The sequence below is a fragment of the Heptranchias perlo genome, chromosome 32 (genome assembly GCF_035084215.1).
Source record: "Heptranchias perlo isolate sHepPer1 chromosome 32, sHepPer1.hap1, whole genome shotgun sequence".
NCBI classification, from domain to species: Eukaryota; Metazoa; Chordata; class Chondrichthyes; order Hexanchiformes; family Hexanchidae; genus Heptranchias; species Heptranchias perlo.
The window spans coordinates 11,888,688-11,909,510 of NC_090356.1; the positions used below are offsets into that span (position 1 = coordinate 11,888,688).

Here is a 20,823-nt window from a genome sequence, read left to right on the forward strand (position 1 = left end):
TATGTTTGACCATTTCCACCCTCAGGGAATGAGTCGAATTATGACTATCACATTAAGAAAGCCAAAATCAGAAAGCATTTCAAGAATTTCGAAAATGGAAATAACACGATTTTAGGGGAAGGATTAAATGGTGAACATAGATGTGCAGAAAGATGGAAATGTGCTGAAAATGACTTAAAGACTTTAAAGGGGGGAAAAGAACTCTTGTGCTGCTAATAATTAGTAGTTCAGCGAGGTTACGAGCTTTACAGCCCTGCCCACAGTGACCTTTCATCTCAGTCTGGTTGGCAATTTCTGTGTTCAGAGCTCTCAAGGTCAGCCTGAAACCATTTCCAATTCTCAGTGTACTTTCTTACCAGCGGCTTTGCAGGTTTTACGTACTGAGCTACTACTGTCATTTTAGTTCTCTATTTCAGCTTGTGTTAACTGTGCCACCCAATTTTCACGATGTCTGTGGATTTCAATGGTAGCTGGAACATGATCAGCAATGACAACTTTGAGCCTTACATGCAAGCACTGGGTGAGTGTAAAATATTTCTGTAGACATATCATGGAAGTGGAATCCAATTGCAACTTCCTAGGTAATTCGGTAACAATTTTTTGCCAACATAAAACATAAATTTATTTCCTTTCATCAGGGAATGAGAGTTTTGGGGTTTGGAAATTCTTTCTGGTGCCTCCTTTCCCCGTTACCTCACAAGTAATGGTGTTGTAAATAACGTGAAATTAAGGTGCTCCAGCTAATCTGCTAAAAGGGAACGTGTAATATGAATTTTAAAGAGCAGGCAACTTTTTAATTTAAGAACATAAGAAATAGGAGCAGGAGCAGGCCATATGGCCCCTCGAGCCTGCTCCGCCATTTAATAAGATCATGGCTGATCTTTGACCGCATCTCCACTTTCCCGCCTGATCCCTGAATTTTGTTCATGAACTCAAGTAAACGGTGGATCACAACTTCGAAATTATTGCCATTTGCCCATGATGCTCTATGCAGTAGCTATCCACTAAAATAACGTCCTAAAATTTAATTCAGTTTACTCCTCAGTTCAAAGTTGCTTAATTCAAATGATTTGGTCATTCAAATTGTTAACACTAAATTCCCATTATTTACATTACTTAATTCAAATTATTGGATAGTTCCAGGGATGAGGGACTTTAGTTTCGTGGAGAAGCTGGGGTTGTTCTCCGTGGAACAGAGAAGGTGAGAGGAGATTTGATGGAGGTATTTAAAATTATGAAGGGTCTGGACAGATTAGATAGAGAGAAACTGTTCCCATTGACGGAAGGATCAAGAACCAGAGGGCTTAGATTTAAGGCGATTGGCAAAAGAACCAAAGGTGACATGAGGAAAAACTTTTTTACACAGCGAGTGGTTAGGATCTGGAATGCACTGCCTGAGGGGGTGGTGGAGGCAGATTCAATCATGGCCTTCAAAAGGGAACTGGATAAGTACTCAAATTGATTTTGAATTATCAGGAGAAGACTATCAACCAATATTCTTCTGCAGAGGTACCTGGCGTTAGTGCTTACTGAGGGAATTCTACCGTTAAATTAAAATTCAAGCTTGATTAGCTCCGATAATGTTTGTTTCTCACACGTTGTTTTAGCTGTTGCAGTGTTTCAGACATTTCTTCTGAACTGCACTGTGAGGACACAGTTGGATGCCAGTATAATTTTATACACGGCAGCTGTGTGCATGAAGTCTAAATTTAGCCTGTCAGCTGGTGACAGTACCAACTGTGAACGTTCTCTACCAGTTTTTTCCAGCAGGTTAATTCCTAGTGGGAATTGAAGCTCTGGTGAATGAATTTGCGGTTTATTGTGGAGATGCCACTGGGTTTAGTATTTTGTATTCTTCAATGGAAACTTGGTAAAAAAATTATTTTTGTTAACGACCTGAGACAATGGAATTTGTCATCTATTTGTTATAGAATTTTTTGATGAGGTAACAGAGAGGGTCGATGAGGGCAATGAGATTGATGTGATGTATATGGACTTTCAAAAGGTGTTTGATAAAGTGCCACATAATAGGCTTGTCATCAAGATTGAAGCCCATGGAATAAAGGGGGCAGTAGCAGCATGGATAGAAAATTGGCTGAGTAACAGGAAGCAGAGCGTAGTGATGAACGGTTGTTTTTCGGATTGGAGGGAGGTGTACAGTGGTGTTCCCCAGGGTTTGGTACTGGGACCACTGTTTTCTTGATATATATTAATGACTTGGACTTGGGTGTACAGGGTACAATTTCCAAATTTGCAGATGACACAAAACTTGGAAGTGTAGTGAACAGTGAGGAGGATAGGGATCGACTTCAAGAGGATATAGACAGGCTGGTGGAATGGACGGACACGTGGCAGATGAAATTTAACGCAGAAAAATGCATTTCGGTAGGAAGAACGAGGAGAGGCAATATAAACTAGAGGGCACAATTCTAAAAGGGGAACAGAGAGATCTGGGGGTATATGCACACAAATCGTTGAAAGTGGCAGGGCAGGTTGGGAAAGCGGTTAAAAAAGCATACGGGATCCTGGGCTTTATAAATAGAGGAATAGAGAACAAAAGCAAGGGAGTCATGATGAACCTTTATAAACCACTGGTTCGACCACAACTGGAGTATTGTGTCCAGTTCTGGGCACCGCACTTTAGGAAAGATGTGAAGGCTTAGAGAGGGTGCAGAAAAGATTTACCAGAATGATTCCAGGGATGAGGGACTTTAGTTTTGTGGAGAAGCTGGGGTTGTTCTCCTTGGAACAGAAAAGGTGAGAGGAGATTTGATAGAGATATTTAAAATCATGAAGGGTCTGGACAGATTTTATAGAGAGAAACTGTTCCCATTGGCGGAAGGATCAAAAACCAGAGGGCTTAGATTTAAGGCAATTGGCAAAAGAACCAAAGGTGACATGAGGGAAAACTTTTTTACACAGCGAGTGGTTAGGATCTGGAATGCACTGCCTGAGGGGGTGGTGGAGGCAGATTCAATCATGGCCTTCAAAAGGAACTGGATAAGTACTTAAAAGGAAAAAACTTGCAGGGCTCTGGGGATAGGGCGGGGGAGTGGGACTAGCTGGATTGCTCTTGCATAGAGCCGGCACGGACTCGATGGGCCAAATGGCCTCCTTCTGTTTGGTAACCATTCTATGATTCTCCCTCCATCTTCAAATGATCCTCTCAGATTCCGCATAGTAAATCTGAGGATGCAGTTCATTTTGTGTCTTTGCTCCTTTTAATTATGAAGATTGAATTAGGGGCTGTGACCTTTGTCTTTTTTTTAACACCCCCCCCACCCCCAAAATGTAAGTATAGCATTTGTTCTTATCAGGGTTTTGGATGTTAGTAACAAAAACAGAAAATGCTAATGCTGGGAATAGAACATTTTCAGTTTCCGGCACCCAGTGTCAAGCACCAAGTAGTCCCGGGTCAGATTAGAAGTAGAATAAAGGTCCCTCCAATCTCCCATTGTGCTTCAGCCCCAAACTCAGAAGAACATCCCTTGCTGCACCAGTATGGCATTTATTTGCCCTGAGCGAGTTTGCTAATTAATGCCATATTAGGGGCAGTTTTGTGCTGAAGTCCTGCATCCACCAGGAATTGGTTTGAGAGTGCTCAAACCCACTTCAAGTAAACTCCTTGCAGCCAACAGATGGGGGAGACTTTATCCCATCGGGCTGGGCTGGATTTGAACTCCCAGATCTAGAGGTAAAAGGCTAATTAACCCAGTGCACTACCCAGTTCCCTAGCCACTCAACAGACCAGTTATGCATGTCTTTGCCAGCTGGATAGTTATAACCATAATTATTGCAATGTATTGCATGTTAATTTTATATTGTTGCTTTACAAGATTGTTTCTTGTTCTTGCTATACACAAACATTTGCTTAGATATTCTCTCCATCGAGCACAATTTGGAAGAGGTTAGTTGATTTGACATGGACAAAGATTCTCTAGTTTTCAACTTTTGTTTGATTATCTGAATAAGCTGACAAGAGCTTTGCTAGGACATTACTACCGTGTGAATGGGATTCCACCTTTTATTTGCTGGAGGGTTTTATCATGGAATCCTTGATAATAAAAAGTTTCTTGGCCAAAACATCTCGCTGTAAAGTTTTTAACCTACATTACCATGTTGATGTACTCTTGTAATCCATCTTTTTTGAAATGTCAAGAAGGTAGAGCGTTCCTTATCTTTCTCTTCAGTTTTCTCCGAACAATGTTGACTCATTCTTGTGTGGCGGTTTTCCTGTAGTACTTGTCCTAAATGGCATGTACTCATGTAAGCTTGAGTGGTGAGTGTCGGCAGGCTATTTAACTGCAAGGGGAATCACAGCCATTGCTGTCCTCACCTGCTGTCTATACACGTACAGTTTTTGAAAATCTCCAGATTTTGGGGGATCTGAATTCAATTTGCTTCCTCAGTTTAAAAGCTGGCTAATTTGGCATGAAAGCTTAACAATGTTCTCTTGACAGATATCAACTTTGCTACTCGTAAGATTGCTGTTCTTCTGAAACCTCAGAAGATTATTGAACAGAAAGGAGATTCATTCATTATCAAAACAAATAGCACATTCAGAAACTATCATGTCCAGTTTACAGTGGGAGAAGAATTTGAAGAAGATACAAATGGTTTAGATAATCGCAAATGCAAGGTGAGAGATCAATGCCTGTCAGTAAGATTGCTGTGGGATAATTATGGTGGAAGTGAAATGACCACTTGTTAGAGGAAATAAAAAAGCTTAAATCTTGTTTAAGTTTTCCATCCAAGTCACAGAGGATGATGGGATGGAAATGGTCTGTCCATATTCCTTGTACCCATCTTCTCTGCAAACTTGCCAGTTTTTCTTCTTTCAATGTCTCTTGATCAGTTTTTGTATTTGCAATGAAGGCTGAGTTTCCTTATACACTTCAAACTCTTTCTAATAGCTTCAACAAAATGTACATTCCATCACATATTGCCTGAATGATTCAAAAACAAGGATATTGAGGCTTTCTTTAAAATTTACCTTTCTACTGGTTCATAAATCCTACACAATAATTCAGAGATAAGCCTCACCGTATTGTCTCTTACAAACTCTGCACACATGATAGAAATTACAGCACAGTAGGATGCTGTTTGATCCATTCTACTGGTGCTAGCTCTTAATTGGAGTTACTCTATTCCCACTTGCTTGCTCTATACCCATCTATATTAAAAATCTTACATCTGCATGCATTTCCTTTCAACTTTTTTCCATTGTAATTTCCTTGTCCACATTTACAATGTGTAAGTAAACTTGTCATGCTGTAATTACTCTCTCGAGTGGAAGTTCTGCATCACCATCACTCATGGGAGGATATAATTATGGTGCTAAGGTTTACATAGGCAGTTTCCATTACAAATGTGGACATAAAAAATTATAATGGGAAATATAAAAATGTTATGCTTATGCTCCCTGGTCCAATTATCTTCAGCTCTCTGTCCCCCCTTCAGCTGAAGATTATACTTGGTCTTGACTCCCCACGCGCAACCTTGAGAGATAAATAATATATTTAAAATCGTGCGTCTGTACACACCTGTCAATATTTTTCATTCATAAACTCCTACATCCGCAGTTATAATGGAAAGTGCCTTTGTAAGCTCATGTAATTTAATTGTAAACTGCTTTAATTACTCTCGTCGTGATGCTACAGCACTGCCACTGGCAGGAAGGTGTAATTGCAGCATGATAAGTTTATACTGGCAGTCTCCATTCTAAGTGTGGGCATAGGCATTTGTATTGGACATATAAAAAGAACATATTGTATGACTTTAAAATGGGGACTGAATTATGTCTGTGTGCCCTGCTCTAATTATCCCCCATCCTTTAACCCCACTTCACCTGAAGGCTATAACTCCCTGGGATAGATCTTGACTTTGTGCGATAGTGTAATACGGGTGACAGCTAGTCGGCTGCTTCTTTTACTTCTCTCTCCCTGTGTGCAATGCTATCGGAGATCGACTGCTACCTTTTTTATATTCTTCCTCTTCAAATGCATCTCAATTTTTGTTAAACGATGCAATAGTCTCTGCTTCAATAGCCACTTGAAGTAAAGCATTCCATGTTCTAATAGACTTGTTTTAAAAATATTGTTCTAACTTTCCTTTTCATTCTTCTCATGATCATCCAGAGGAAATGGCCCCTTGTTAGTAATTTGCCAACCAGTGGAAACAATCCTTCATTGTTTACCCTCAAAACCTTTCATAATTTTGAGAACCTACGTGATTCCATTCCTGAATCCTCTCTGTTCAACTAAAAAGACCCCCAATCTTATGAGCCTTTCTTCATGATAGTAACCTCACATTCCTAGTATTCTATCGAACCTATGCTGTATCCTTGGCTGTAATATTCTCCCCATAATGGGATGCCCAAGATTGCATTCAGTACCGCAACTGCGGCTTAATCAATGTCTGTGCTGGTTCAACATCACTTCCTCGCTTTTGTATTCAAGGCCTCCAGGCATATGTATGTATGTGTGTGTATGTGCTTGTGTATATGTGTGTGTGTGTATGTGTGTGTGTGTGTGCGTATATTTATGTCACTCAACATCTATTCCAATTAGGCTGTAAAATCCAATAAGTATGTTTAGAAAAATGAGTTTTGATGATGCCTTTCTTTATGCAGAGTCTCGTTACATGTGACAACAACAAACTAGTATGTGTGCAAAAAGGAGAAAAGAAGAACCGAGGATGGACCCACTGGGTAGAGGGCGATGAACTGCACCTGGTATGTTCTCTAGAGGATACAGAAAACCAATAGATCACTTTATAAGCAGCCATGCTCATGAAAATTTGTGTAATAGTAAGCCATTTGGTTGACATTCATTCTTCTCTCTATTCTGTGCAACATTAACCAGCCTGGCTCCCTATTCCCAGAATTCTGCCAATGTAGCCCTTGATCTGGATACTTACAGGTGTATGAGCGGATTTTTTTTTCCTTTGTATCCTTATTTCCTTCCTTCTTCCCCCCCGGCCCCCCCCACCCAACATTCTGAAACACATGGTTGGAACTCTGGTCTACACCATTAATGTGCCGATCTGAAAGAAATCCTGTCGCTTTAAAATTTCATTCATTCCAGAGGAGAGAGATTTGGTGAGTAATTGTTGCAGCAAAAGCTTGTTCTGTTGCTCAAAATTCTAAATTAGACTGTTGCAATTGTCGAGAGACAAATGCTTTATATCAAACAAAAGTCATCCGAAGTACAATTTTAAACCTGAACTGTTGTCTTGGTAAATTCTCAGAAAAGCCAAATCTCGCCCAATTAGGTTCTCTTGAATTGGATTCCTATCACAGGTTATGACTGAACAGTTTGAAGGTATTGTAAGGGTTAATCAGACTGACTTGATGTGCTAAAGTTATATTGCTATTAATTTGACCTTATATTATAATAATAGCTTTTAGTCTTTGTTAAATACCGAAGTGTGATTCTTAAATTGTAATATCTTTAAATAGTTACAAGTATGCTAAGATGGTGACCGCTGAACGTTTGAACTGAAACTGATGCTTACAGCACCGACAGTTTTAAGATGGAATGACCACCTGTTTAATGAGACGTTAATTGGAGATGTTGCATTGCATTATCTCCAATTATATATATCACAGTCTGAGCAGTTGAGTATTGATAACGCTGCTTGTGGCCATTAGCTTACAGAATTTCTTTCTCTCTAGGAACTCTGCTGCGAAAACCAAATCTGCAAACAAGTTTATAAGAAAGTGTCCAAGGCATAAAAGGGTGAAGATGTCAAATGCAAGGCCTATTAATTTACAGCTGGTGATTTCTTCTAAATTTTAGGGCTGCCTTTCTTCAGTGAATTTTCAAAAGTGGCATAATTTATCCATCACTCACAGGTTTCAAGTAAGGCTATTCTTGTTACCACACTGTGATAAAGAAGCATATTTGAGATATCTTTGCGTTTTGTATTATTGAAGAATCAAGGTACTCAGATGGTCAGTGTGGATCTGGTACAGGATATATAATTACCTTGACATTCCCATTATGGTGACATTACACTCTTGGAATATAGTTGTCTGTTGGGAAACTATTGTATGGAAAATCATTGTAGAAGTGTAGGCAATTATGTTACATATGTGAGAATCTGACAACCATAAAGGATTAGCAAAGCAATATGTGTCCTGTGTTTTTTTTACATAACTTCAAAATTATTCTTTCTTCTCCCATCCAACTCTGTAGGGAAAAACATTTTAATAGTTTTTCTTCCTCTTGTGCTGGTAAGAAAATATTTCAACTTTTCTCCCACCCATTTTCCTGCTCTGCTTAAAGGGGACAATGAACAGGGCTCTGTTTATTTTAGGCCAAAATCATTACCCACTTCTCTTATTACAAGTTTTACAAAGGGAGAGTATGACATGCTCTAAAGCTCATAACTTTCCCCATCCAGAGTCCTAGTTTTCACGCACAGCAAATTTAGCAATGACCCAGCCATGGTGGAGGAGTCAAACCTTAAGAACAAAGGTCTAGCAATATATCGATATTACAGTCCTGACATATTTCATGTTCTCAACACTCTCCCACTTGTCTTGTTTAATGGCACAGGTAGTAAGTGTGGGGAGATTTTTCTCTTTCCAGTACCGTGTATAAGGATTTTAAAAGCTGTTTGTTAACACCGATGTAAAAGCTCGGGGGTTTTCAAGTGTTCTATTTTTAGCATTTAAAAAGCAAGAAGAATTTAGACCATAAAACAAACCAGAAAATTTGAAAATCAGTGCTTATTTGGAACAAGATTAGAATTCAAGAAAACAACCCAGGGACTTGGATAGGGGAGTAATCAAACTGCTTTATTCATGAACATAGTTATTGAAACTCCCAGTTGTATGAGGCAAAATTAATCTAGAAACAATGCTGTCACCTAGAGGTGAAAGCATAGTGTTAACCCATAGTTCCATTCACCTGACGAAGGAGGAAGCCTCCGAAAGCTTGTGGAATTTAAAATAAATTTGTTGGACTATAACTTGGTGTTGTAAAATTGTTTACAATTGTCAACCCCAGTCCATCACCGGCATCTCCAGATCATTCCTTCAGTTGAGCACAGTAAACTGCTGTAAAACTGTTCAATATGCCTTTTTTTTTCAGACAGAAGCCTCCAATGCAGCACTGATTTTACAAAGTATTTAAAAGTTATTGGGATGTTTCCCAACTCAACTTTGTGGTGCTTGCTGCAGAAATTGGCTTTGAGGTGCAATATTAAGTGACCTTATGGTTTATTAATTATTATAATTTATGTAGTGCTGTCTCTTGATCCCTAATCGGCATTGAGTTAGCTAAACTCAACTGGAGAAGTATTCCAAATGGACTTCCTGATCCCAGTTACAAAGACAGACATCAGCCAGGACTCCTGCTCATGATCACTGTGACCTCTGCTGGAAAAGTAGAGGGTGTATGCATGTCAGGTGAGGACAGAGTCAGGTTCATGTATGCTGCCACCCATGGTTGAACGCTGACAGTGACTAAATAAGTTGCTATCTGGAGGCGGTAGGGCAGGCCTACCATAGACTGTACACCAGCAAGAGTCAACGCTTTCAGAAGAAAAGTCCAAAAAAAACACTTGCTGGAATCGGGTATTGGATCAAAGTCCCATCACTGGTTGTATAAGGTATTGCAGCATTTTGGCACCACCCTGAACATTTATTTTTGACAATCTACTTGTCAATTTCTACTAGATTTTGTATAAATGAAACTAATTGACCATTGATCTCCATGTGTTTAGCTTGTGAACCGGGATATTAGGAAGTAAATTATTGCAATTTGCCCCATAGTCACTAATGGTGAGAAAAATGGTCACCCTGACTATTCTTTAGTTTTCTCCCCTTTCCTAACTCCCTCGGTCACAACTCTCAGTTGAGAGTTTTTCACGCTCTGCTCAAGCTATGGTCCATTTGAAATCTTGCTCCGCTCGACTAGGCCCAGCCATTTACCTCTCTCTGCACCGGTCAATTCTTGCGTTCTTGTGCCAATTTCAAGTCACCTGACTACTCACGGGATCACACCCTTATTTCCTTTACTTTAATTGCCTCCTATTTAGACCCTGTCTTCCGGCAAAGATACTACGCCCCCAAACTACTCTATCACACCCTAGTTAATTAATGAAGTTACTTCAGCCTTTGCTCACTTCAGACACAGTTGAATGAACAAGTGTTCTCCTTAGAGCGTAGAAAGTTAAGAGGAGATTTGATAGGTGTTCAAAATCATGAATGCTTTTGATAGATTAAGCAAGGAGAAACCAGTGGCAGAAGGGTCAGTAACCAGAGGACACAGATTTAAGGTAATTGGCAAAAGAACCAGAGGCGACATGAGGAAAAAAAATTTACGCATCGAATTGTCATGATCTGGAACGCACTGCCTGAAAGGGTGGTGGAAGCAGATTCAATGGTAACTTTCAAAAGGGAATTGGATAAATACTTGAAGGGGAAAAATTTGCAGGGCTGTGGGGAAAGAGTAGGGGAGTGGGACAATTTGGATAGCTCTACCAAAGAGCCGGCAAAGGCACAATGGGCCGAATGGCCTCCTTTTGTGCTGTATCATTCTATGATTCCAAATACTAAGACTAACCATATGGAAATACAAGTACAGATATACAATTACAATACAGCAAAAGGTATACATGAACTATACAATACAATGGAAGACGATACAGATGCTCCATGCACGCATATTACTCCAGTAAAACAAAAATTTGTTCACTCTCTCAGTCACAATGCCCAGTTGTGAGACCTTCACGCTTGAGCCACAGTCTGCTTGAAGCCAGTTAGCATGCTGCAAATGGACTCAGTGTCCCTGGGCTAGAGAGGGGAAAACAATCAGCCAGGGTTCCTGTCCATGATCACTAGTGCCCCCAGTACCTGCTAACACTCACTTTCTAGGCCTGAACAACTGAAGAAAGACTAGTCGGTGAAGGGAATGGGTGGGGCTGATGGTGTCTGTGGAACCATACCCAGCAAAGTCAGTGTCTTTAGGCAGGTGGGGAGAGGAGAAAGATGTCATTGGAGGAAATAACTTGACAAACGCATTTAAATCAGATGACGGAATCTACTCAGCTCGGCTGCATTTTTAAAAATTAATTTTCATTAAAAAAAAGTCCTTGAGGTGTTCAATTTTGTAAATGCTCAGTTATTTTGCACATTGGTAAATAATCGAACCAATATAATTTCCGCAGTTTCTTCCTGCTAAAATGACGTTTCTTGAAGTCGAGTATTAACCAGTCCTGTTCTGCTGGTACTTGAAGCTAATGTTTACCGAGGGAATTCAAGCATTAAATTATAATCCAAGCTCAATTTGCTCAAGAATGCCTATTATTCATGTGATGTTTCAGCTGTTATTTTGTTTCTGATGTGCCTTTTAAACTGCACTGTAAGGGTACAGTTGGATGCCAGTAGGTTTATACAATAGCAGCTGTATGCATGAAGTCTAAAATTAGCCTGTCAGTTGGTGGCAGCACCAGCACTGATTAGGATATTGCTCTGTGGTAGAGAATGTTTCTGCGCTGAATGTTCTCTACCAATTTTCTGTGGCAGTGACACAGAAACCGACTTTCTGGTGAATGAATTTGTGGTTTATCGTGCCCCTGAAATTATTAATGGAAATGGCAATGGATTTAGTGTTTGTACACTTGAAGGGCAATTCTTACATACCTGAGATGATAAGGTTTGTGATAGAATCATTGGATTTTACGGAGCAGAAGGCCATTCAGCTCATCATGCCTATACCGGCTCGCTAAGAGAGCTTTCCACTTATTCCCACTCCCCTGCTCTTTTCTTTCTACTTTCTTAGTTTTAAAATATTTATCCACTTCTTTTTTTAAAGCTACTATGAATTCTGCTTCTGGTTTATCAAAACTTCTCCTAAAGCCTCTGTTAAATTTCCCCGAAATCTTCTTTGTTCCAATGACGAGAGCCCCAGTTTCTCTAATCTCTTCTCATAACTGAAGCCTAGCATCTATGCTACTGATAGGAAAAGCCCCAAATGCATTGTTCTTCTCACCTCGCTACCTGTTCTTGTTCCTGACATTTCTTAAAGGGGCAGCCAACACGATTTCAAATGGGACAGCTCCTGCCTGTCAAACTTCCTTCACTTTTTTGAGGAAGTGACATCTCAAATGAACATTGGAAAGCCTACACTTCCAGAAAGCCTTTGATACAATTCCACATGAAAGGCTGCTACCAGAAGCTTACAGAAGTAAAACTTGGAGGTGGGTAACGGATTGGCTGAGAGAGGCGAAGTAGTGAGTACCAAAATAAAAACAGAAAATGCTGGAGAAGCTCAGCAAGTCAGGCAGCATCTGTGGAGAAAGAAACAGAGTTAATGTTTCAGGTCGAAGACATTTCGTCAGTAGTGGGTACTAGTTAGTAGAGTGATATCAGGCTGGGGAGATGTACTGAGTGTGGTTTTTGATTTATATGAATGACCTGGATTCAGAAACTCAATGTAAGTTTGTCAGATTCACAGAGGATACTAAACTAGGCAATTGCAATTTTAAATTGTAGGCGGCAAGAACACCCGTCCGAAGCCAGAGGTCCTTCTGTAAATATGCAGATCGAGCTTCAAAGATGCCATTGGGGTCTAACTGCAATATTAACCTGAGGCCTGAGCAGGGAGCAGTGATGACGTCCACGCTAGGTCAAAGCTGTCAGGAAGTGGATCCAGAAGCCAGAAGAGGCCACAAAAAGGTAAGTTTTTAAGAAGTCTTTAAAGTTTCCCTGTGGGCCAAGAGGAGCAGGAGTGCTCCTCTGGGCCCCACAAGGAAACCTTGGGCCTCCCCTGCCCTCAATTTCCCTCCCCCTACCACAATCATGATCCCTGTTGGGCCCCCCTCCTGAAGACTTACTTGAGTGGCAGCACTCCACTCAGAACGTCCCCTTACCCCAACATAACTCCTCTAACTAGCATCCCTTGTTTTCTACCCATCAGCTAGGTTCTTATCCATTCCCAAGATTTACCCTGAATCCTAGTAGTCTTTCATGTGGAACTTTCTTGAATGCCTTTTAGAAGGCTAGATACATCGTGTTGAATTGTCACTTCCTCAAACAAGTCTAGGAGGTTTGTCACGCAGGATCTTCCTCTTTTAAAGCCATGGGATAAATATTATCTATCCCATGGGATTTATTTGCAGGATACAGGGGTTGACCACGTAGTTCAAATGAGAAGAGGTTGGGTAGTAATTGTAGTGAGGGGTGGTAGGAAGGGGAAGGGATATTGGGAATGTGAAAGGGTAGGCAATGGGAGTGGGGGAACTACGTGATTGAGATGGGGATAGGAACGAAGCCACTGAGGGCCACATTTTTCTTGCACCCTCCACCCCAGAAGTAGCCTGCTTCCATCAACGTCTCCTTTCCCCGCCACACCATGTCATGCCACCCTTCACCCTCAAACTGAAAGGAATGAAGAAAAAGACAGAGAAAGAGAGACAAAAGTAGAAGAGGAGAGACAGAGACAAACAGCAACACAAAGACAAGAGATAGTTAGAGAGAGACCATATTCTCTACTTACTGGGGGGACATATTTAATGAATGGTATTGAACTAGCTGGGGAGAAACTGAAAAAGGTCTGGGAGTGGCAGTAGACTCAACTCCAACAATGTCCAGTCATTGCAAATCAACGATTAATACAGCAAACAGAATGCTGAGCTATATCGCCAAATCAGTCCAATTTAAGCCTGATGCTGTTATGTTGAAACTGTAAAGTGCTCTTATCTGATTGCAACTTGAATGCTGCATTCACTTTTGGTCACTGAAGTAAAAGGAAGCATGTGCCTAATGGCTAATGTATTGGACAACACTGCTCTAAAGGACACTGAGTACCAGAAATCATTTTATAGCCATCGATCCTTGTGAATGTTTGTGGACTAGGAGGCCATTTGGTTGTTGACTTAAAAAAAAAATTCAGTGTAACAGTAACCAGTCTGGTTAAATCTTTCCAGACTTCTGTCAATGTCGCCCTTGAGCTGGATACCTGGAGGTTTATGAGCAGACTTTCTTATCCCCACTTTTTGTCTTCTCCCAATTTCATTCACTCCCAGAATAGTGAAATTTGGCTAGTGATTGTTTTTAGTAGGAACATGTTCTATAGCCTTAAAAACCTAATTAGACTGTTGTTATTGTTGGCAGGCAAATGGTTTTCATCATTCCTATAAAGCTGCAAGGTTAGACACCTCAATATTCACGGTCACATTCAAAATTGCCAAATTTTACCCAGTTTGATCCTCTTGGATTTTCTAAGTATCATAGAATCATAGAATGGTTACAGCATAGAAGGAGGCCATTCGGCCCAATGAGCCTGTGCTGGCTCTTTGTAAGAGCAATCCAGTTAGTCCCATTCCCCCGTTCTTCCCCCGTAAAGTTTTTCCTCATATCGCCTTTGGTTCTTTTGTCAATCGCTTTAATTCTGTGTCCTCTGGGTCTCGACCCTTCCGCCAATGGGAACAGTTTCTCTTTATTTACTTTATCTAAACCCTTCATGATTTTGAACACCTCTATCAAATCTCCTCCTAACCTTCTCTGTTCCAAGGAGAACAACCCAAGCTTCTCCAGTCTATCCACATACCTGAAATCCCTCATTCCTGGAACCATTCTAGTAAATCTTTTCTGCATCCTCTCTAAGGCCTTCACATCCTTCCCAAAATGCGATGCCCAGAATTGGACACAATACTCCAGTGTTTTATAAAGGTTCAACATAACTTCCTTGCTTTTATACTCTATGCCTCTACTTATAAAGCCCAGGATCCCTTATGCTTTTTTAACTGCTTTCTCAACCTGTCCTGCCATCTTCAAAAATTTGTGCACATATACCCCCAGATCTCTCTGTTCCTGCACTCCCTTTAGAATTGTACCATTTAGTTTATATTGCCTCTCCTCATTCTTCCTGCCAAAATGTATCACTTCGCACTTCTCTGTGTTAAATTTCATCTGCCACGTGTCCGCCCATTCCACCAGCCTGTCTATGTCCTCTTGAAGTCTATCACTATCCTCCTCACTGTTTACTACACTTCCAAGTTTTGTGTCATCTGCAAATTTTGAAATTGTGCCTTGTACACCCAAATCCAAGTCAAAAAGAGTGGTCCTAGCACCGACCCCTGGGGAACACCACTATATACCTTCCTCCAGTCTGCAAAACAACCGTTAACCACTACTCTCTGTTTCCTGTCACTCAGCTAATTTCGTATCCATGTTGCCACTGCCCTTTTATTCCATGGGCTTCAATATGTTACAACACAGGAGGCCATTCGGCCCACTGTGCCTGTGCTGGGTTGTGACAGAAGGGTAGTACACTGCTCCATTGGAACTTCAGATCAATACTAAACTTGTCATTCTGTGAGGGATATTTTCCATGTAGCTGTTGGCAATCTTTGATTTTTACTTTGTTTATAGATGTTTATCTTGTGGACCTGATTTCATGCTGCTTGAAGCTATTCTAAAATCCAAAATATAAATACAAGAACACTCAGATTATCAGTGCTTTTGCAGAGATTCACTGGAATTTACTGAAGAGTTAAATCGCTCAGGAAATGTCAACAGTTAGCCAATGGACCAATTAAGTTGATTTACTCAAAAGGAAAGAAAGTACTGTAAAGGCTTTGTGGACTTAATGTACTGGCTGCACCTGCTATAATGATATTAATATTTGCTACATTCTAGGCGGGTGAGTATAGACAGGACTGATTTTGGCAATTAGCTTACACCATTTTTCTCCTTTCTTCCCAGGAAGTCCACTGTGCAAATCAAGTCTGCAAACAAGTTTATAAAAAGATTGCTAGGCCATGAAAGTGTAAAGATGCCAAGTGTGATTTCTATTGATATGGGGCTGTCTTTGTTCAGTGAAGATATCAAAAGATGCACAGTTTAGTCATCAGTAACTAGGTTAAAGTTATTCAATAAGAACACTTCACTGGGAGAACAGCTTATCTTTTTGCATTCTTATTGATGAGGAATTGAGATACCCGGATATTTAGTGTGGATCTAGTCCAGGGCATGAAATTGACTTGACATTCCTGCTATTGTGATTGCACACTCTTTGGGTAGGTGGTTACAACCATATTCCAGTCTGTGGACCTATTACAAAAATATTATGTGGGAGTTCATTGTACAAAAGGAGATACCTGTATGTGAAAATTTGATGGCCATAAAGGATTAGCACAGTAATATTTTCTTCCATTCGTTCTGGTGCCACTCAAGAATTCTTCTTTCTTCCAGGAAAAACAATATAGCTAATCCTAGAGAATCTCTTTCTCCTTGTCAACTGAGAAAACATTTCCACTTTCCTGTTAACTCACCTTGTGCTTCTACTGGCTTTCTAACTAACCTAAATACTGTCCTACCTGTAGGAGGAGGAGTGAATAAGGCTCTAGCTAGTGCCAAAATTTTGAGGTGATCTACTTCTCCTACTGAATCAAATGCTTATTTTGCAATCTAGTGTGGGGAGAAAGACAGTCAGACTTTGCACAGGGAAAGAGCGTTTTGCTCTAAAGCCGATACTTTCTCCACCCTGAATCCCACTTTTCAAATACAGTAAATCCAGCATAATACATAGGCTGCAAATTTGTAAAACTGTAGCGCATCAATGCTTGAGGAGTGAAACCCTGAGAAGAATATTCACGGAACTTACCAGTATTGTTACAGCCCCAAGTGATGACATGTCTCAACACGCGCTCCAACTTGTTCTCTCTACTGGTACAAGTAGAATTTGTTTTATTCTATTTTTAGCATTGTGTGGGTTGAGCTTTTTTCATTTATTATGTGCCGAGGTATGTCATTATCAACCTGATTTATCACAATATAAGCCATTAATGTGTCACCGTGTACTTCCACTTCAGCTGTTGAGGTACTGAACAGGGAAATATTTGGCTCATTTGTGCAACATAGAAAAGTATGCAGCTGCTTAAGTCAAAAGCAAATGCAAACAATTCCTTTTGTAACCTAGTACAATTTGCTAAAGGGAAAATGTCCTACGTAAATGATGATCACAAGTGAGCAAAATGGTTGTCCAGGTGAGTGGCTTAGGAATTCAGGAAAGTTATACAGATGTGGATTGGGCAAATCTGTTGAATCTAAGTGAGCTTCAGTAAATGTGTCATTTAACTAGATTTAAATTTAGCCTCAACTTCAAATGAATGTGGATTTCCACAATGATTTGCCTATGGAGCTGCAGTACAGTATAACTCGCATGTTTTATTCCAGTTAAACAGACCTCCAATTTTTAAATTGAGGAATCCTTCATTAAACATCCAAGTATGATGGACTAGTTGAAGGAAAACAGTGCTTGATGTCCATCTAACCTAGATTTAAGTAGAAATAGTTTGAATCTTTATTCAGCCCGCAAATCTAAAGAGGTTTATTTTTTCCTTTACAGAATCCTCCTGCCTGATGGTTGAGTGTGGGAAATTCCCATTCTAATGGTTTATTTGTGTTGGTTGTGGCCATTGGCAATGTGTAGCTATTGGGGAGCGAGAAGGTTACTGAAACAAAGTGGCTGTCATCTAGTTGTGTCTGCTCTTTGAAGCACGTTGGCAATTTGAGTTTGACTCTGATTTCTAAAAGTTACATTTTAATCCTGGTCCCTATTAAAGTAAAACTAGAATCCTAAACATTTCATATTGGCAATCATCTTCCATGTAGCTTGCAGTCAAATTGCTGTAATTGGCTGTAAGGAAGGCATCCGATTAATTCTTTCCTTTGTTTGAGCTGTCATAAGGTAAATCCTTTCAGTAACACAATTTCCTGTTTCCCCTGCTTTAAAAGTAGACCTGCAAAAATGGTATGTTTAACTAAACTGTTGTGCTATTTTATTTATCTCAACAGGAAAAGTTTAGAGATTCTCTGCTTTTCCTCTATCCCCCACCCCACCAAGCAGAAAAGTTTATCACTCTGTAAGGTCTTTTCAGTTGGTATGAAGGAATCTCCAACCATCTACAGGGGTGGGGAGCGGAATGGACCAGGAGATATACTTAGCAGTGTAATGGTTGACTCAAGCCAAAGGAAATCCTGGACTATCTCCTTGGTTGAGATGCCAGGCTATAGCTCCTGACTTTTCACATTCTCCACACAATATGTTAAATATTTGCATATTTTTCAAAAATAAATTATAAATAAAAAATGGGGAATTACTCAAAATAAATATCATGATCGAATCGCAAACAGTATGTTTGACGTTGGTGTCTCTCGCAATACAAACCCACTTTACGCAGCAGTAGAATTGTAGTCTTCAGTCTGTACTGTGCTTATTTTGCGTAGTAAACAGCTTTTAAAGCCAATTGGACTTTAATAAGTGCATATTTAGATCTATGTGTAAAGTTAAAGGCTTTTCTTTTACTGAACACTTATAAACTTAACTAGTTTAGTAAAATCATTTTTCTTCAACTCTACTTGGAGAGCAAAGCAATTCTCAGCTGCTTTGGAATCTGTGTAATTAAAATCAAAGCTGCTCCAAAAAGCTGTATGAGAATGTTTCAGATTATCCAGACTGCTCCAGGGAATTTGAATTATTATTTATTCTTGCTTGATCAATAGAATAAAGTCTTGCATTTATATTGCACCCTGTCATGTTTTTCAGATGCATCTCAAACTGTTTCACATACCATTAATTACTTTGAAGTGCAGACATTGTTGTTATGTAGGTGAATGTAGCAGCTATTTTGTGCACCGCATGGTCCAACTATTCAGAAGAATTCAGGAGTAAATCTTTGGTTATGTTATTTCAGGGAAGAATGTTGGCCTGGCCACTGCCTGCCCTTCATGAGATCTTTAACGTCAACTTAAACCACCAGAACAAGTAGATGAGTTCGGCTTTGGGTTAAGATCCCATCTGACAGGCAGGCAGCCTCAGCAACACAGCATTCCCTCAGTACTGCACTGAGGTGTCAGCCTAGATTATGAGCTCAAGTCCTGGAATGGGCTTTGAACCAACAATTTTCTAACTCAGAGGCAAGAGTGCTACCAACTGAAGCTCAGTTGAATAGTTAAGTTGCACTGACATTAAATGGTTTGAAATATTCAGCTACTTGGGCTAAATAGAAGTCTGTCTACGTGTTTCATTTTGAAAGTGTTTTCTTCCAATGAAGTCTTAATGGGTTTAAGACAACACCCAGCTGATACAGTTGCATTCCAGGCAGGGCAAGTATTGACGGGTTGGCTGGTGCTATCCGTTTACTAAACGTCTTTCCAAGAATTTTGCTGCAAAGGCAAATGGATTGAAAACACACTGTATGATATTAGTAATGAATGCATTACATGATTGTATGAAATTCCATTGTCCAATGTTTTAACAACAGCATTAATCTATTTAAATTAACCTATTTCTGGTAATGTGCAGTGCGATTCCAATCTCTAAATAAGTCTTTCACTCGAACTTGATTTGGGTAATGAAAATGAAGAAAAGACCTAAAGTGCAATCTGATGCAGGTAGTCACAGTTCTGATTACTAATCCCAGTTCAGAAAGTACACCCCTCGGATATGGTGTTAGCAGCCTTGTGTTAATATTTCATTATTCAACTTAACACTTCATAATGTTCTGGAACTACAGAATAAAAGCAAATCAGGCTTTACAAATGTCAAAAATGCTGAGAGACCAGCTGCCATTAATTTATGCATTTGAATCCTTTGCATGTGATAACCCTACAGCTTATCAAATTTTAAAAAGTGGCCTTACCAGGACACAGTACAGCTTCAAAATGATCTCTGTGGTTTGAACTGAACTGATTAGTACAATAGGCAGAACTTTTATGAGGCAGCAGAATGAAAGCTACAATTGAACCAAGGTGCAGTCCCAGATTGAACTAAGGAGAACGAGGTTTGAAACCATCTATGCTCCTTAAAACCTACCTCTTTGACCAAGCTTTTGGTTACCTGTCCTAATATCTCATGCGGTTCAGTGTCAAATTTTGTTTGATAACACTCCTTGGGACGTTTTACTACATTAAAGGCATTATATAAATGCAAATTGTTGTCGTGGAGTAACATTAATTACTCCTACATTACGACAGCAACTACACTTCAAAAAAAGTACTTAATTGGCTGTAAAGTGCTTTGGGACATCCTGAGGTTGTGAAAGGTGCTATATAAATGCAAGTTCTTTCTATTCCAGTGCTGTCCAATACATCAGTTACTAGCCACACGTGGCTAATTGGGAATCCAGATTGCATTTCTGATTAGTAAGTAGAGCAATAGACAGTCATTGATAAAACTCATATACAGACAACATATGCATGTGAACTTTAACCTTTTGTGTATTTGTTAGTAAAATGGTAAGACAAAAAGCAAAGTGTGGGAGTCTTTTTTGGTCATCACTGGTGCATTACTTCCTTGACTAGTGATGGTAGATGTTTGTTAAGTAAATATACACATGAAATGAAGATGACATAATTTTACACAGCCGAAAATGTTAGGAACAAAGATCAATGAGGAGATTCTGTCACACCCAGAGAAATGTGCAGGCTGCCCCACCTGTTCTCTACTACTCTCCCTTTTAGGGACGCTAGTGCAGATTTTGTAACCCGAGGAAAATGTTGGGGCAAAAACAGAAAGTGCTGGAAAACACTCAGCAGGTCAGGCAGCATCTGTGGAAAGAAAGAAACAGAGTTACTGCTTCAGCACCTGAAGAGCTACGGACCGAATGCGGGAAAGTGGGATTAGGCTGGATGGCTCGTTTCTCAGCCGGCGCGGAGACGATGGGCTGAATGGCCTCCTTCTCTGCCGTAAATGTTCTATGATTCGAGGTTGTGACCTTGCACAGAATTTTGGGGGTTAAGACGTAGTGCAAAATGCATAGGGGGTGTCGCTAAATTTGCTAGGGGTTTTGGGGAGCTGCAATTTG

The 20,823-nt window shown here is 40.0% G+C and overlaps 1 protein-coding gene across 2 annotated transcripts; it reads left to right on the top strand.

Moving 5' to 3' along the window:
* Window positions 1–34: 34 nt before the first annotated feature.
* rbp7a (retinol binding protein 7a, cellular) lies at window positions 35–8,132 on the top strand. Of its 2 annotated transcripts, none has more exons than XM_067970367.1 (4): window positions 35–520; window positions 4,461–4,639; window positions 6,632–6,733; window positions 7,676–8,132. In XM_067970367.1, the coding sequence occupies exons 1-4, from the start codon at window positions 448–450 to the stop codon at window positions 7,733–7,735; spliced, it is 414 nt and encodes a 137-aa protein (XP_067826468.1). In that variant the 5' UTR covers window positions 35–447; the 3' UTR covers window positions 7,736–8,132. The 2 variants fall into 2 exon arrangements, with proteins under 2 accessions (XP_067826468.1, XP_067826467.1); XM_067970366.1 differs by lacking the exon at window positions 35–520 and adding an exon at window positions 1,371–1,509.
* Window positions 8,133–20,823: the final 12,691 nt, after the last annotated feature.

Bases quoted from the DNA above. Each gene is read 5' to 3' on its own strand.
- rbp7a (XM_067970366.1), top strand. From the start codon at position 1,386: ATGCACTGCCTGAGGGGGTGGTGGAGGCAGATTCAATCATGGCCTTCA. The intron at 1,510-4,460 runs GTACCTGGCGTT...TTCTCTTGACAG, and splicing joins ACCAATATTCTTCTGCAGAG to ATATCAACTTTGCTACTCGT. The intron at 4,640-6,631 runs GTGAGAGATCAA...TTCTTTATGCAG, and splicing joins TAGATAATCGCAAATGCAAG to AGTCTCGTTACATGTGACAA.